General features: G+C 44.0%; 1 protein-coding gene across 1 annotated transcript in view; it reads right to left on the reverse strand.

The window, feature by feature from the left end:
* Prdm6 (PR/SET domain 6) overlaps nucleotides 1-15,657 on the reverse strand; it is a 98,643-nt gene extending 82,986 nt beyond the window's left edge. The window contains exons 1-2 of the mRNA XM_035439036.1: nucleotides 15,066-15,657; nucleotides 6,431-6,738 (exon numbers count right to left, since the gene is read on the reverse strand). Coding sequence (XP_035294927.1) covers nucleotides 6,431-6,738; nucleotides 15,066-15,657 — 900 coding nt within the window. The remainder of the gene's footprint in view (nucleotides 1-6,430; nucleotides 6,739-15,065) is intronic.
* Nucleotides 15,658-15,936: the final 279 nt, after the last annotated feature.

The raw sequence follows: 15,936 nt of genomic DNA on the forward strand, positions 1-15,936 counted from the left end.
ACTGCTTGTAAATTCACTTTGAAAAGCTTTGTGTTAACAGCCTTCAGCCAGGCTCCGAGAAGAGTACGAACAGGCAGCCGACAAGCTCGACCTCCTGCCCTTATTACAGTGAGTAAATCAGGGTTTGAGCCATTAGGCTGGAGCCTGGGGCCTACACAAAGAGGACTGACATGACAAAAGGTCAACCTCTGTCACACATGTGTAACAATTTGGATAATGGAATTCTGTAACTTATCTGAGCGAGGTGGTAAACGCTCAGTAGGAAAAGGATACTGGTCTCTGGCTTCTCGGGCTTTTATGCTAAGTACTTACACCAGAGTCTGTGTTTCTTGTGTAAATACACAAGGAATGTCTGAACTCATGAAATCTTGGAGCATATATGGTTTTGAAACAGAAAGAAAGCAAAAGAGAGGCGAGCTCCAATTTTATACACAACTGACATCAGAACATCTGCACACCACCAATGTCTCACAGCCATCCATGGAGAAAAGGGGACCTCCCTACTACAGGAATGATTCCCCAGCTAAATAAGGTGCAGGTTTTCCCACTTGATTGAAAATGTTTAACACATAGAACTACACCACAGTTAGCTGTGAATCTAAGGTGAAACATAGCTTTTTCCACAAACTATTAAAATTGCTGTAATTGGAAGGGGGGGAGATGAGCCGGCCCCCCTGTCAGTTTCTGAGGATAATGTTTCCATCAGATCACCTGCTGGCATGCTGTGTGATGGGGAAGACAGATTCTGTTTTCAGAGTAATGTCAAAGATTCCCATTTTGCTTCCTATGTTCTACGACTAAGGCAAATGAATAAAAAATACGCGACAAAAGAAGATAATGCCGTTTTGAAGCAAGAAATATTTGTGAATCATTTTCTTCCCACAGACAAAATGCTCTCAATAAAAAGTCTATTTCCAAATAATAAATAAAATGAGAAAAATAGTCCATCGTGCACAGAATACACCAGTTTTATAAGGTATTTACTCCTAACACACCATGTCAAGTGTATGTTTAGATGAAACCTCACCCATGCAAGGATTTCCAAATAGGTTTTTCAAGTTGTGTTGTTTAAGCTAAGTCTTTTAGGAATTTGGAAAACCAAGGAGAATATGAGACCTAACCCAAAACTACTTTAAAGAGACTGTCAGCGGCAACGTGAAGTACTACATCTTTGAATTTTAACACAATGCTGGAAACCATTCCAAGAGGCAGCAGATGGTTTTACAGTTTATGTAAAACTACAAAACTCTCCCACTGTCACACAGGCAACACTATAAAAGCCATCTTCAAATCAAATGAGGCAAAGCCAGGGAGGTACGCCAGCTGTTAGGATGCACGACTGAAAATATAACAAGGACATTGCAACAGCTTATTTTTTAAGGAAGAAATTACTTGAATTTCATGAAGTCGACTTATTTACAACTAAATTGATAGGTGGAGTAGTATACTAAATGATAAATTGCTGGAAATAAGATTTTTACTTCAATTGTAACGTGACAGCCAAAAATTTATAGAACCTGTCCGCCCCTGGCATCTTGTGAGTCAGGCCAATATGAGCCAGCGTGTAAAAGACAAAATATGGCATTTTCAGTTAAAATATTATCCCTGAACATTTTTAAGTGATTTTAACATAATATAAAAGTATTGATTCAAAATGATTTCAACACCTAAATATGTATGCATGTACATATGTATGTGTGTATATGTATGTGTGTATGTATGTATATAGATGATAGAGTCATATATATAAAAAAAACATGCACAGCACATTCAAAAAATAAAATCAATCCATTCCCTTCTGGTACCAATTACCTATGATAGTTTTGAAGAATAAACATTTAGCAGCATGAAATACATATATTTAATATTGGCTTTCATTACTATTTTTTGACTTAAGCTAAATGGTAATGATAAAAAATTAGACCATTTACTTTAAATAGCACTCTTATCATGTCTAAAATATTATGTCACAAAATCAAACCACAAAAAGTCCATATTATCCTATCCTCCTTTAAACAGAGTGCAAATGAAAATGATATATTCAGACTTACTCAAGCAAAGGGAAAGACAGGTTTTATAAACTGAGCTCCTCTCTAGTACTTTGAATGCAACCCTAATACACCACTACATGATATCAATTAGCAGGGGAAAAATTTAGGTTGAAAATGGGTACAATTTATTTTGTCATTGTTGCTAAAATTTCTTATCAAGACATACCTTGAGTTGAAAGGTGTAGTTCTTGCTTATCTTAGATTGTAACTTTATTTTAAACTTTTCTATTTTATTCCAGCAGAATGTTAAGCATACACTGTGTGCATTCCTCAGGTCTAGTCATATTAAATTCTGATGTTAAGCAGAAAGAGGAAACCACATACAACTAGATTAATTTATCTCCAGGGAAAAGAGCAGATTAATAACCAAGATGATGTTTTCATAAATGTTGGAATCAAATGTGTCTTTCCACTTCTTCATTAGAAAACACATTAGGATAAAGTTATCTCACTCCCATCTATGAGATGTAACTGCTGAGAAAGAGTTTGTTTTCTTTGAATGGCCAGAAAGATTTCTGCCTAATACATCTAAATAGAATTAAAGCCTATGTTCAAGTCTTGTTAGAATCAATATATGTAACTGAAGGACTGCTTAATGTTTTCTGTAATGTTTTTGTTTTAAAGTATCTAAAACCTGTTATTTTTCAAAACACATTAAAATTCTAATCCCAAAAGAAACTGGCCAAATTAGAAAAAAAAAAGAGAGTAACTTTTTAAAATTTGGTTTTAACTGGCTAGTCTCTTTAAACTGAAAAAAATAATAACCTTAGATCATTAGCAGGAGGGAGAGTTGAAGAAAAGAAAACCTCTCCTCATAAATGTAAAACTTCAAACCACGTTGAAGCGTGGGATGTACTTCTTTAAGTTGCTGCACTGAATCATTGGGATTATACACAATGAAAATGTTAACCTAAAAAGTGATGGCATGCTTGCAAACAAATTCTCCATGGTAATGTACATCAAACATTTAAAAGTTCTTCAAAGAATAATCAAAAGGAATAACTAAATGTGAATCTGTTTCCATCATAACCCTTCATGTGCACAATACATTACTGAAGCAGAACCAAGTTTACGAACTGTAAACTGAAACAAAAATCCACCATCCACTCAGAGACAGTAATGGGGGAAATTAGCAACCCATTTATTGTATTCAAATAAAGATAAGCAACCCTGGTAAGATCTATCAGGACCTGAGAATTGAACTCTAAATATGAAGACATTCCTTCAGGAAAAATGAAGAAAAAATACCAAGAAGAATGATTGCAGTTGACTTTTAAAATGAAAGAATCATGATTCAATCTTTTAACTCTCTTGAATCTCTGATATCCCAGAAAATGTTTAAAATAATATTTAAGTGAATAATTATCTTGTGAGTCATTCAAAAAATATTGCAAAGCCTTTCCTGTGAAGATCTATAGTGTATTCCAATGGACCCTATCTGATATAAAAAAATGATTAAAATTTTTCAGGATAGAATGCAAACTTAAAGTCTAAAATTTAAAGGGCAATTTAATATTTACACTTTTCTATTTTTAAAAGTGGCGTGGTTCAAATAATTATGTCTCATAAATCATGATGCTTAAATTTTAAAATCATAATTTATTCACATTTAAATATTTTGTTTTGTTAAGACAGGATCTCAAATAGCCTAGGCTGTCCCCATACTTCCTACGTAGCTGAGGCTGACCTTGAATGCTTGATCCTTCTCCATCTCCCACAAAAAGCCTAGTTTCATTCAGTGCTGTGGATCAAACTCAGGCTACCACACATGCTAGGCAAGCACTCTGACAACTGAGCCACATTCCCAGCCACTCATATTTCATATCTGAAAAGTAATCATACTAATAAAAGTCTATACCCTGTTTTAAAAAGTGTTCTGTCACTACAAATAGTCACTGCCACTAAATTACCCCAGCCAGTAACATTTTTTACCATCTCTCAGGAGACATTTTACGTGGCTGAAATTTCAATATCCTGTCAGTCCCCCAAATGTATGTCATTCTAATTATTATTACAGAGGGATGATAAAAAATAGATCAATTATGTTCTTAACTAGAACTAGGAGTTAACAAATCACTCCAGCACAAACTAGTAGGTCTTTTAACTCCAAGAACTAACTTTGTATCTCTTTCTAACACACTCCACTCACCTACCCCAAACAATAAGTGAAACTCATTTTAAATCCATGGACGTATTAAGAAAAAAAAACAGACTTATTATGACAGAACTATCTTCCATTATGTACTAATCAAAAGTGTAACAAAAATGTTCCATAGCTTTCCATGTTAATATGTATTGTTGAAGCCTATATGTGTAGTGGCTTCTTGCCAACATCCCAATCACTCAAAGCCTTCTAGGAAAAAAAAAAATGAACTATGGGATTTTTTTCACATTTATGGCTTTGTCCTCCAAAGCCTGAAAATAGACAAGCATCAGAGGGTGGGATCAGTTGGGTTTCACATTTTCAGATAGAACAAATCTGTACCACAAACAACTGCTTTGTGGATTTCCCTGGGAAGCATCAGCAGACCTTTAACAATGGGATATTAGACTCCTTAACAGCAGCACTGGACCATGAAGAGTGTATGGATGGACTTTATAAACTTGAAACCAAACCGGAGGTTACAACTGAATTAGTAAGAAACAAACAACGAGGAAGGGTGTCAAAACCAGACGCTTTCATTATGTCCTACTTGTCAGTTTTGCTATGCAATAGCTCTAACTTTTGCCTCCAAGTCATTTCGTGCCAAGCCACTTCCTCCTGCCTGTTTTAGACATTAAACTTCTGAATTTTTACTGTTGGCTTTGTTTTTGTTTTTTAAGACAAGCCTCATTTGGTGACATAAATATGCACACTCCTCCCCTCCATCAGGGATTCCATCCGGAAAGAAAAAAAAAAAATATGTTCAACTGCTTTCCAGCAACTGTATAGGAGTGATAAGGCAACTGGAAGCCTGGATCCTGGGCTCTGTGGATAACTATAGAGCAGGCGGCTCATGGGCTGCCCTGTCCTCACCTTGGGTTGCTGGGCTGCAGTCTCCTATGGTCATTCCTCCATCAAGGGAGATTTTGAAAACACAGGCCTCAGCCCCCTGACCCCAGTAGTTATGTGAGGGTTCTGGACAGTAACTCTGTTTGCCACAACACTCTCTCCAGGGCCTAATACAAAGCTGGCCAAAGGAAGCTCAGTAAACATGTAAGAGGATTGTTGAATGTTGTAAGCAGTGAATTGGGACAGCTCATCACAAAAATGATCACACTGACAAGCCAGTAACCAGAAAGCACACGGTTGCTTAAATAGTCCCATACTGAAGCCCTAGAGTCCACATGAACAATAAGGCCCTGATAATTGAGAATTTTATTTTCCTAATGACTCCTTCATTAGTTCACCTGGCTGCAGATTTATAGCATTTCCCGTTATGGCCTCTAGTATGTAATCTTTCATAACTACATACTAGTTTTCCATGGGTTGAGTAGCTAAGATCAAAGAGTCTAACTATAACCCTCTCTCAGGAGTGGACCTCAATCAAGCAGGAAGCTCTGATTAGGATGTTTCAAATATGGTATGTTTAACTAATAGTCAGGATTAACTTATACCAAAATGCTGTTTTCTCATGTTTTGATTATCTACTCTGTTCAAAGTTGCATAATTTCACTTTGTCAGAAGAGAAACCAGATTTTTAAGTTTTGATTTACAATATAATTCATGAAAGGGTTTGGGTATTCTCAAAGTTCTATAACATATTTTGGTCTCTCATATTCAACATTTACCAAAAAGAACAGAAAAATGTTTTAGATGACCTAGAACTGGCCCAAACTTGCTCTGTAGCCTATGGTGACCTTGAACTTCTGAGGTTCTTACCTCTACCTCCCCAGTGCTAGGAATATAGGTGGTCACCATCATTCCAGCTAAGTGGCACTGAGGACAAAACCCAGGATTTCCTTATTAGGCAAGCAAACACTTTACCTATCACTACAAACTTGTTTTCACCTGAGAAATCACCCTGACTATCCCCTCTCTGGTTCTTGGCTCCAGGCACAGAAACCTATGAAAGGAGCTGGGGACCTGGCATTAAGGTCACCTGTCTCTAATTCTAATTCTACCTCCTCCTTGGCTGTTTTTGATTGTCTTCAAGATTGAGAAGCTGAGGGGCTAATCTTTCCCAGTTTGAACAGAGGCAGGGTAAGATGGCTCTGACTTCTGCAGCCCACAGGCCCCATGGCAAGCCACAATCTGCCAGCATCCTCACTGCAGGAACTTCAGAAGCCAACCCTCCACTGGACAGGGGAACTTAGTCCCCTGATACGTCGGTGGGGGGAGTTGGGCGTCGGCCAAGGGCCGGGGCTGCGTGGCAAGGGGTTCCACTAGGGCTGCTTACCTCCCAGAGGTGTTGCGTGTTCCTCACGGCGCCAGTCTGTACTTTCTCCGGGTGCAGGAGCACACCCTGGAAGGGCCCAATCCAGGTGCCCTGCTGGATCCTCTGCGCAGCACAGATACCGTACGCCAGGCCTGGCACGGTGCTGGTACACAGGCACACCTCCCGCGGCAGGTCCCGCAACCACTCGGGCAGCTCCGGAGGGGGTGCAGCGGCCGCAGCGCTGCTGGTGCCCACAAGCCGGCGCAGCGAGTGCAGCGGCCCGTGCATGGGGCACTCCCCGTTGCGGTTGTCCGCGCACATGTCGCAACCTGTGGGAGACACCGGGAAAGGAAGGAAAGGAGCGCGTTAACCCGGCCTTTTGTTTAGGGTAGGGAGTGGGGTGTGAGGGGGGAACGACCCTCAGGTAAACTCCCTAAACAGCAGCAGGTAAACCACCTGTTGAGGAGGGGGACACCACAAGGGCACCAAGGCCATAAGTTGTGAGAAAGGAATTTCCAACACTCAAATATGCCTGCTGGGATCAACGCAAGGCTTCAGTGTTGGGTTTGCAGAGCCAGGTGTGCTTTCTAGGCTCCTAATACTCGCGCCTTTTGCTTTTGATCAAGTTGCCCGCATTTCAGCTTCTCTCTCTAACCCTCACCGGTTCCTATGCCTTCGCCCTACTCCAGCGTTTCAGAATGTGCTTATCCTTGCATCTTCAAGAAGTCTGTCTCTTGTCCAACGGGTTATCTCAGATAGTCGCCTGAGTATTTGATTCTGCTCTTAGGCTATCAAAGCAGGAGTGACAGGTACAGACACGGGAGTCTGCAGCTTCTTACTCTATCGCAGGAGCGCAAGCCCCAATTCCTTCCCTGTGGGAGCTACGATACAAGTCTATCCAGCGCCCACTCCAGGGACTCTGGCCAACAAGGATAAGTGGGAACTGGGGGACGAGTGGTGGGTGTTAGTAGTGATTGTACGTGCAAGCTCTTCCCAGAGGCCAAACCAGATGGGAAGTTTAAAGATCAGGGTAAAGTGTCTTTAACGATCGGGGTAATGATTCAATTGGCAGGCAGGAAGGCTGAGCCCAAGTTAAATGAGATTATCTCATTTAGTGAAGCTGTTCCTAAGTTGCCCCAGGGCAAACAGCTGGCATGAGGGATCCTACCCTGCAGGCACGACTTCCCAAGAGCACCCAGTGTCGTTTGATTCGAACTGGGCGGAAAGGGCCAGGCAGACACGAGAAGCTAGGCTTTCAGCGACCGTGCTGTCGGAATCGCAGAGCCTAAGGGTTATTAATGGGCCTGGCGGAGCCGCTGTGTCTGCTCCCTGGTGCGGCTAGCCTGCTCAGAGGACTCCGCCTGTGCAACTCTGCCTCCTGAGTCTAGCCTCCCTAGGACCCCCAGGGTTCTTCTGCAGCCTAGCCCTGTGACACTGCCCCTGGCACTTGGTGTTCCTGTATTGGTGGAGCTGGTAAGAGCTGAGTGTCAGGGTACCTGAGTTACTCTCCTGGCTTCTTGGCACCTGTCACTTGCCTCCATCGCAGCTAGCCCTTGTAGATCACTCGGAATGTGCCATGTCTGTGTTGAAACTGCAGAACCACCCCCAGATACTTGTGACAAGGCACATCAGTGAAGAGTTTGCCACAAGGAACATTTAATCACAACCCTGAATAGAGCAAGAACCCCTACCATGACATTTGCTTGGTAATAATGGTTGAATGTGTGAGCATCCCATCTCCCTGGAGGTGGTTCCAATTAGCTGTGTCCTGCCTTCAATGAGCAGCCACTCTACTCCACCTAAGATTGCTCAAGGAGTGAGGAGACCTGCTGGTTGTAATTTCTTAGTGGCTGTCCCCAAGCCTTCTTCTATAAGAAGCAACATCCTGTTTCTGCAGATATGCCTTCCTTAACACAAAGATACCCACCCTCTGCCAGCAACATAGGCTAACGTGGGGTCTCTTCAAGATTCCACTTTTGACCCTAAGGTCTAGATGAGAGCATACTAACATTTATTCACAAGTTAACAGTTCAGAAACACATATATTTCACTCGGCCTCTCATACTTTCACTTGTGAACAACAACAAACAACAAAATCAAGATATTGTAGAAACAAAATAACGATAAGTATTATCCCTTAGTGCCTTCTGTATGCCATGCATTTGTCTGGCAGCAAACTGCCACTCTAGCTCTAAGTACCATGATTCCCATTTTGCAGATGCAGCAAAAGCCATTGAAACAGGACCATGGGCCAAGAAACTAGAAAGAGACAGCAAATAGATTTGCATCTCAGTCTGCCTGACCCTGAAGCCTTCAAATGTAGAGATTCAGAAAGACTAATGAAATCCAGGCGAATTTTATATACAAACTCATGACTCAATCAATAGGATTGAAAGAGTTTACTGTTGTAACCATTTGGGGGTCACGAAAAGAAATTCAGCATGATTAAGTTATAGAATTACAAGGATAGCTTTCTCTCCCCCACACTCTTGGGCATGAGGAGGCTAAAGAATAACAATAGGGAAATAGCCACTGTCCATAATTTTTAATGTGTCTAACTTCGAAGACTCGTTAAAATGACCATTCACCACCTGAGCAAAAAAAAAAAATAGCTTTTAAAAAAATGACAATAAGAAAAAGGCAATGTGCCCAAGAAAATAAATATAAACCACCCCCAGGGAATGCTTAACTGATTTTTCCTTTCTGGTTCATTCAATTAAGTGAAGAGTGAGAAGCAAAAAACATTCACTACCCACAACCTAATAACCTGTGCCAAAAATTCTATCAGCTTCCCAGTTCTCTATGTGTAGCATCACATCGTCTATGTGGATAAACAGACTAGAAGCAATTAACTCCAGCTGCCACCCCACAAACAAGAAGCAAACTTCAATAATATTTGGAATGAATGGCATGATTTAATTCATGTCTAAATCCCACTTCCATTTGTTAGGTCTCATTTTTCCCTTTAGCATACTTTAAAAGCAGCATTTTGTAGAGTACTGAAAAACTTAGGCTCCCCCAAATCTAGAAGACTATATTCTAAATTCACTGCAAAGTAGCCAAGACCAGTCCATGCTAATTAGTCCACTTAATGTGAGTCTTAATAAAATGTAAAACTGTTTGACCAATTGCCATCAAAATAAAGTTATGTATAGCCTCCAACATTTTTACCACACAAAATCCCTCCGATTGAAAATATTTATTTCTAACCTGTCTCAGAGTCCCAGGGGAGCCTGGAGAAGTTTTGAACAAGTAACTTTTTTTTTTTTCCCTCGGGATTGACAAACAGTCACAAGTTGGCAAACATAGTGTTTTCTAGCCAGTGAGCCACAAACACCCACATAAAAGGTTTGAAGGAGAAGCCAGCTAGATCCTCAAACTACTCCCCACACTGCATTCCAGGCCTTTAAAAACCAGGGTTTTTTGAACAAGTTTACAGTTATTATTCACAAGACGATTTGAATGTAACTTTAGCATAGACAATTACAGCAATCTAGGTCTCTCTTACAGCACATCTGTCTAGGGTCCATGAGTAAGGAAAGGGGGCGACTGTGGGTTACCGGCTTGCCCACCTACTGACCTCAGAAGGCCAAAGACTTCTGTTTGGAGAGAGATCTTTCACTCTTCATTTCACACCTTTCTTACTGTGCGAGTGTTTTCCGGTTTTTCTTTCTTTGTTTTCAAGTGCATGCACTATTTTTACCACTTTAAATGTACCTATACTCGGAGAAAAGGAACAAAACAGGTCTATTTTCTAACATTTCACTTCTCATTCTAGAAAAGGTGAAATATAAAGCACTTCAGGGTTTTTGCTGTCTGCTGAAGATGTGAGAAGCAAGTGTGGGTGTCCTTAGGGCTCTGTCCACAAAGCTTTACCCGGGAGCGCCTCCACACTAGGCTTTTACTGTGCAAAGCCTCTCCTGCTCGCACAGCCTTCCGTTAAGGAAACCACAGAGTAACTTGGAAGCCTGCTGAGCTGGTATCCCTCAGGCAGTAAATCCTTCTGGGCGGCAGACGGGGTCGCAGCCCTCAGTCCTGTAGGCCAAGCCCTGAGGGGCCGGGACGCATTGATCGGTCCCGGGAGTGCCACCTTCTGGCAACCCGGAGTCCAAAGCCCCCGGGGGAGGGCAAAGTGGACTGAGGGTCCTAAGGCAGCCAGGCGTGCCGGCCCGGAGCCTCACTCTGAGTTACTCCCCAGGGTTCCATCACGCCCTGCCTTCCCGTCTGCAGGGTGTGTGTGGACAAAGAGTGATGCTCAGCAGACTGGATGCCTTCGCCTCTGAAGGATTCGGTTTAAAGGCCTCATCCAGCTTCTAACCAGGAAGGGCTCCCAAAGCTGGCAGCTGCCAATGCATTCTAAAGATCCAGCCACACTGAACACCCACCAGGCCTGTCGCCCCAGAATAGGGAATCACCTAGCCCCAACCATCCTCACCGCCCCAGAGCAAATCTAGACGGCCCAGAAACCAGGCAGCCAGGGAGAAGAGCCCATTGTGGAAGCCCAGCTCACAGAGATGCGCTGGGGATTCTGGTCGGCCAACACGCAAAAAGCTGAGGCTTTCTCACCCTAGCCTGCCTACTTTGGCCCAGGGACCAATGAAAGAGACAAAGAGGGAGGAAGAGGGGGAGAGAGGGAGGGAGAAAATGTGGATTTTATTTGTCTCCTGGTGACTGTATTAATAAATTAAATGAGAGCGCCAGGGTGTGAGGGCGAGAGAATATTGCACAGAGATAAACCTGGCGGCCCTCTGCCCCTGCGAGGCCGCCATATACAAGGCGGAGATGATGAATAGGAGCAGGGAGAGGAGATCGAAGCAGGTCTGGGCTGGCTCCACTCTCTCCTACAAAACTATAGGGCAATTAATTGTGGCTTGTCCCCTCATCCTTCATCTCCTGGTGGCACATATCGACGGAGATTACTGCTGATGGACCATTTTATCACCTTAAATAAACAGTCACCACCTCTTCTAACCTCAATCTAATATATGGCTCTATGTTCAGTTTCAGGGCTCTGGATAAAGAATGATGTAAAATAGCTAAATCATGTGTGTTACGAGGTAGGGCTGGGCCTGCACACAACACGTGAGAAAAAGAAAAATAGAACAATATAAAAAGCCCGCACACTAACGCTGAAGTCCCTCCCCCAGGGAACCAGGTCTGAAAGCTGTAATAAATCGCTTGTTGGTCGTTAACAGCCGGACTCGGACTCCCTGGATGGGAGTAGAGCAGTGGGTGTGTCTCCTTGCCACTAAGATCCCCCAGCAGGTTCTTAAGACGTACCCCCAACAAAGAAGGGGGGATAGATTAGGATAAAGTCAGTACCCAGGACCCTCTCCAGTTTCCCATATCCCCCAGTACAGCAGCTCCTTGCAGCCTTACAGACATCAATCCTTCATTATTCTCTGTTCCTTCCCTCAAATCTTTGGCGAGTGTGGCACTGCCAACAATGAAGCCTGCAGTCCTGCCTCCACATCCATGGTTCCCCGAACGGTTCCCTACATGGGTGTGCTTTCCCAAATCAGAAGGGTCGCAGAGCACCCCCAACACTGAGAAGGTATAGGGTGATCTAACTCTATGCCAGGTTCATTTCCAGCCTCCATCTCAGTATGAAGCCAGCTGTCTTCACAAAAAGATTAGGAAAAGCTAACTCTGCTGAGATGATGGGGGCTCTCTGCACATACTGTGGGCATGCCCAGTAACTACCTCTCACTATCCTCTGGGAGTACTGACTAGGTCTCAGGAAATCCTTCAGTTACCGGGAACTTGAGAAGAGGTCACTGGGATGGAGCCCCAGGGATGAGGCAGCCCAGCAGTAAAGAAGAGATGTGTGTATTACATGACACAGCACTTGACTTTTAAGGGAGAGAGCCTTGAGAGCTTCGGTGGAAAGCACGCCTCAATCACTTGCAGGCGGCTCAATAACAGGAACCTACTTACTGAAGGAGCTCACTTGGGCTAATTTGCGTTTAGTGTGTTTGAAAATCTGATAGGCAAGAGCTACAAGCTTATTTGCTGAGGTGTCTGCCATACATGCCAACAGAGTTCCGAGGTGTGGCTGAGCAATGGTGGTGTGTGTTACTAATCAAGGGCAAAAGGAAGGGGAGAAGTGAGGAGGAGCTTTTTTGCCTAGTAAGAAAAAAGAGAACTGACTTGACACTCCTTTAATACAAAGTCACAAAGGGATGCTATGTTGAATGAATCACTTCAAGAAAATTTTTAGAGAGAAATGGTGAAAAGTAAAAAAAAAAAAAAAAGAAAAAAGAAAGAAAGAAAAAGAAAGACAGCTAGGGAATGCTATGCTACATGTGAGAAATTAAAATTACTTCCTTCAGCCTCCCCGTCCACCCCTCCTTTTCCTCACCCCTCCCCATACAGTAGGGGAAGCTTTTGTTTTCAGGCTTTCAAGTGACCAAAATACCAACACTCTAAGGCCCTGGAAGTTTTAAGTCTTTGCATTTCAGGTTTGTTTGAAATGCCTAGTTAGATTAAACACAGTCACTGCTCATCTTTAAAACACACCATACAACGTCTGGCTTTAAGAGTCCCAAGTTTTCTTGCCCAGAACCAGAGGCTGATTTCCCACTACCCAGAGCTATGATCCCTTTCTGTTTTCCTCCCAACTGTCTCTTTAATTAGCAAGCAAAGTTAAGTGTAACAATCTAACATCCTTCTGTCTTCTCTCCTGCTCTTTGAACATGGAATCAATGCATTTGACTCAAAAAAGGATACCAGCCGATTAACAAAATAGGAATAAATAAAACCACAAATCATCCTCTCTAACATGGGGTGGGGGAGCTATCTAGATAACAAACTCGTTCATACCCAAAGGTCAATTAGTAATCTGTCCTAATTCTTTCTCTGATTGGTGGATGTTTTCTTTAGTGAAAATAGGTTTAATCTCACTGCTACACTGTAAAAAATCACGCATAGCACAACCAAAACCAGGGTTAGTATCTTTTCCAACCCAGATTTCATATAGAGAAGTAACAGCAAGTTTGATAAGGTGTTCCCAATCTACAATGATTATATTTCACTTAGCAGTAAGAACTACTGCCAAGTTTTCTATTTCACACTTTAAAAAGAACTGGTTGTAAGACAACATCTGGAAAAGATTCACAAGGAAACACACATCTTTGAACTCGATTAAGAGAATGCAATTTTATAAAATGTTTTGCAACCCTGAAATACATAAGTCTTTTTAAATGAACACACACAAAAAGGAATTGCAGCTCTTGTCTTAAAGCAATATTTTACCCTTGGATGCTAGAAAGGAAAAAGGTAAACACAACTGCTTTTTTGGTTAGTAATTGTTATCTCCGTCATAATAACTACTTCAAGAAGAGTGACAAGCCTCAATTATGAGGCTAATGCCCATTGTTTGTTTGTTTGTTGTTGTTTTTATCAAAGCAACTTTACATTACTCTTCTATTTCTATTATTTCGTTTTGGTGAGAAATCAAGAAGTTGATGGTGCGATAGACATTCTTATTATAATAGAATAGAAGTAAGTATTTATTATCTACTTTTCTTATACAGAAGCCAAATGAAGAATGGATTAAAGAAATTTGGTGGATGAATGCTTTTCTCAATGTGACTCTCACCCTGTTGCTTTAAGGTTGGGCCGGAAGGTTTTTGGAGAGTATAGTTAACGCATATGCCAATGTCCTAGGTGTTAACATATCATAATTTTCGAAATTACCAAGAAATACAGATGCACGACAACACACATTCCTTCACTGAGGATTGTGTTTCAAAATGTCAGAGTATAGCTGTGCTTAGGGCAAGCTTTTGGAATTGTGAATACAGAAAGCTCGGTGAAGTTCTGATATATACGTAGCCAGTCATTTCACCGTTTACTTGAGGAAGAAGTAAGTTTTTTTATGAAATAGCCACCACTATTAACTTTTAAAATGTTTTTGTTTGTTTGTTTAAAGGAAAAAAGCAACATGGATTGCAAACATTTGCAGGATCAAGAGTTGTTGGAGAATGGGGAATCCACAAAGAATGACACCATCCTGACACTGGAAATTTCCTTCTCATTTAGTGCGCCTCCCTTTTCTTTGGCTTCTAAATAAATAGTAGCTTTACTTTTAATACCTACCTGCAGAAAGAAACTGACCCATTGCTACAAAAAGAAAAAAGAAGAAAAAAAAAAAGAAAGAACGAACGAAAAAGAAATTCTCGATAATCGCGGCCCGAAAATGAGCTGCCACCGTTAACTCCAAAGGTGGAATAAAGACCAGGAAGCAATCTCTGGTGTCCACGCTTCCTCAGAAACTCCCTCCCTCGTCCCGATCGGGGCGGCTGGGTCCACCCGGGCAATCGCGGCTGCTCGCTGCCAGTACCCGCCTGGCCCGGAACACTGGGCAGCAGGAGGGCAGAGGACCACTGGGGTGGCAAAGCCTTGTGGCTGTGAAGCAGGATCCGAAAAGAGCTGAGCGGCAGGAGCCCAAGGTGACACCCGGGCACCCGTCCCTTCTCAGACGCCAGAAAAGTTTTGCCACAGTAATCTGGGTGGCGCGGGACATAGCCTTGGACCAAGATCCCCCACCCTTCACCCGTGTCATTCTTATGGGACCCTACCCGGGCTCCTCCACCATTGCCTGCTGTCGCCCTCGCCGGGGCAGAGCATGCGAGCTAGGGTTGCGGCTACGTACGGTTGTTGGGGTCGCTGGTGTGCTGGTTAAGCGGGATGATTTCCATGCGCTGCTGGCCGTACAGGTAATAGTCCAGCTCCTCCGCGCTGCAGCGGAAACGCGGGACGCCACGACCGTCCCCCGCGCTGCCGCCGCCGCCGCACTTAGCGGGCCCGGGGCCGGAGGAGGCGCCCAGGCACAGGTCCTTGGGGGGCAGAGGTTCCGCGGCCACCGCAGCAGCAGCTAGAGGCGCAAACACGGGGATCTGCGCCACCGGCAGGGCCGAGAGACCCGCCAGCGCGGCGGCGGCGGCGGCGGCGGCGCAGGAGGAGGCAGAAGAGGCGGAGGTGGAGGAGGGAGCTGGGGTGGATGAGACGGACGAGATCGAGGCTGGCCGTGGCCGTAGGCCGTCCGGAGAAGGCTCGGCGCGCTCGGGAGGCGGCGGAGGCGGCGGCGGCTGCAGGGGTTGGGGCGCGCCCAGGGGAAGCGCGGTCCCGCTGCCTTTGAGCGGGCCGCCGCCGCCTCCGTGCGGGAAGAGTTGCTGCCAGTGCTGCAGGTAGGCTGGGTCCACTTTGAGGAAGGCCGAGCCACCGGGGTCCCCCGGCTTCAGCATGTCCGACGCCTCGAGCTGGGGAGGGGCAGAGGAGAGCAGGGAGGAGCGCAGCGTGAGCGAGACCCTGGCCTGGACTAGAGGGGCGTGCGGGAGGACCGCGGGGACAAGGGTGGAGCTCTAGAGCCTCACTCGGCTCCGAAAGCACAGCCCGTGACCGTGGCTCCCCACTTCCCAACTCAGCCCCGGCGCAAAGTTTACTCGGAAGCCGAGGTGCAGCTCAGAGGTGGCTGCGTGCACCCGGAGCAGCCTCGAAGCCTGCGATCCCAGCTACTACCCTGC

This window comes from Cricetulus griseus, chromosome 2 (assembly GCF_003668045.3).
Source record: "Cricetulus griseus strain 17A/GY chromosome 2, alternate assembly CriGri-PICRH-1.0, whole genome shotgun sequence".
Classification (NCBI taxonomy): Eukaryota; Metazoa; Chordata; class Mammalia; order Rodentia; family Cricetidae; genus Cricetulus; species Cricetulus griseus.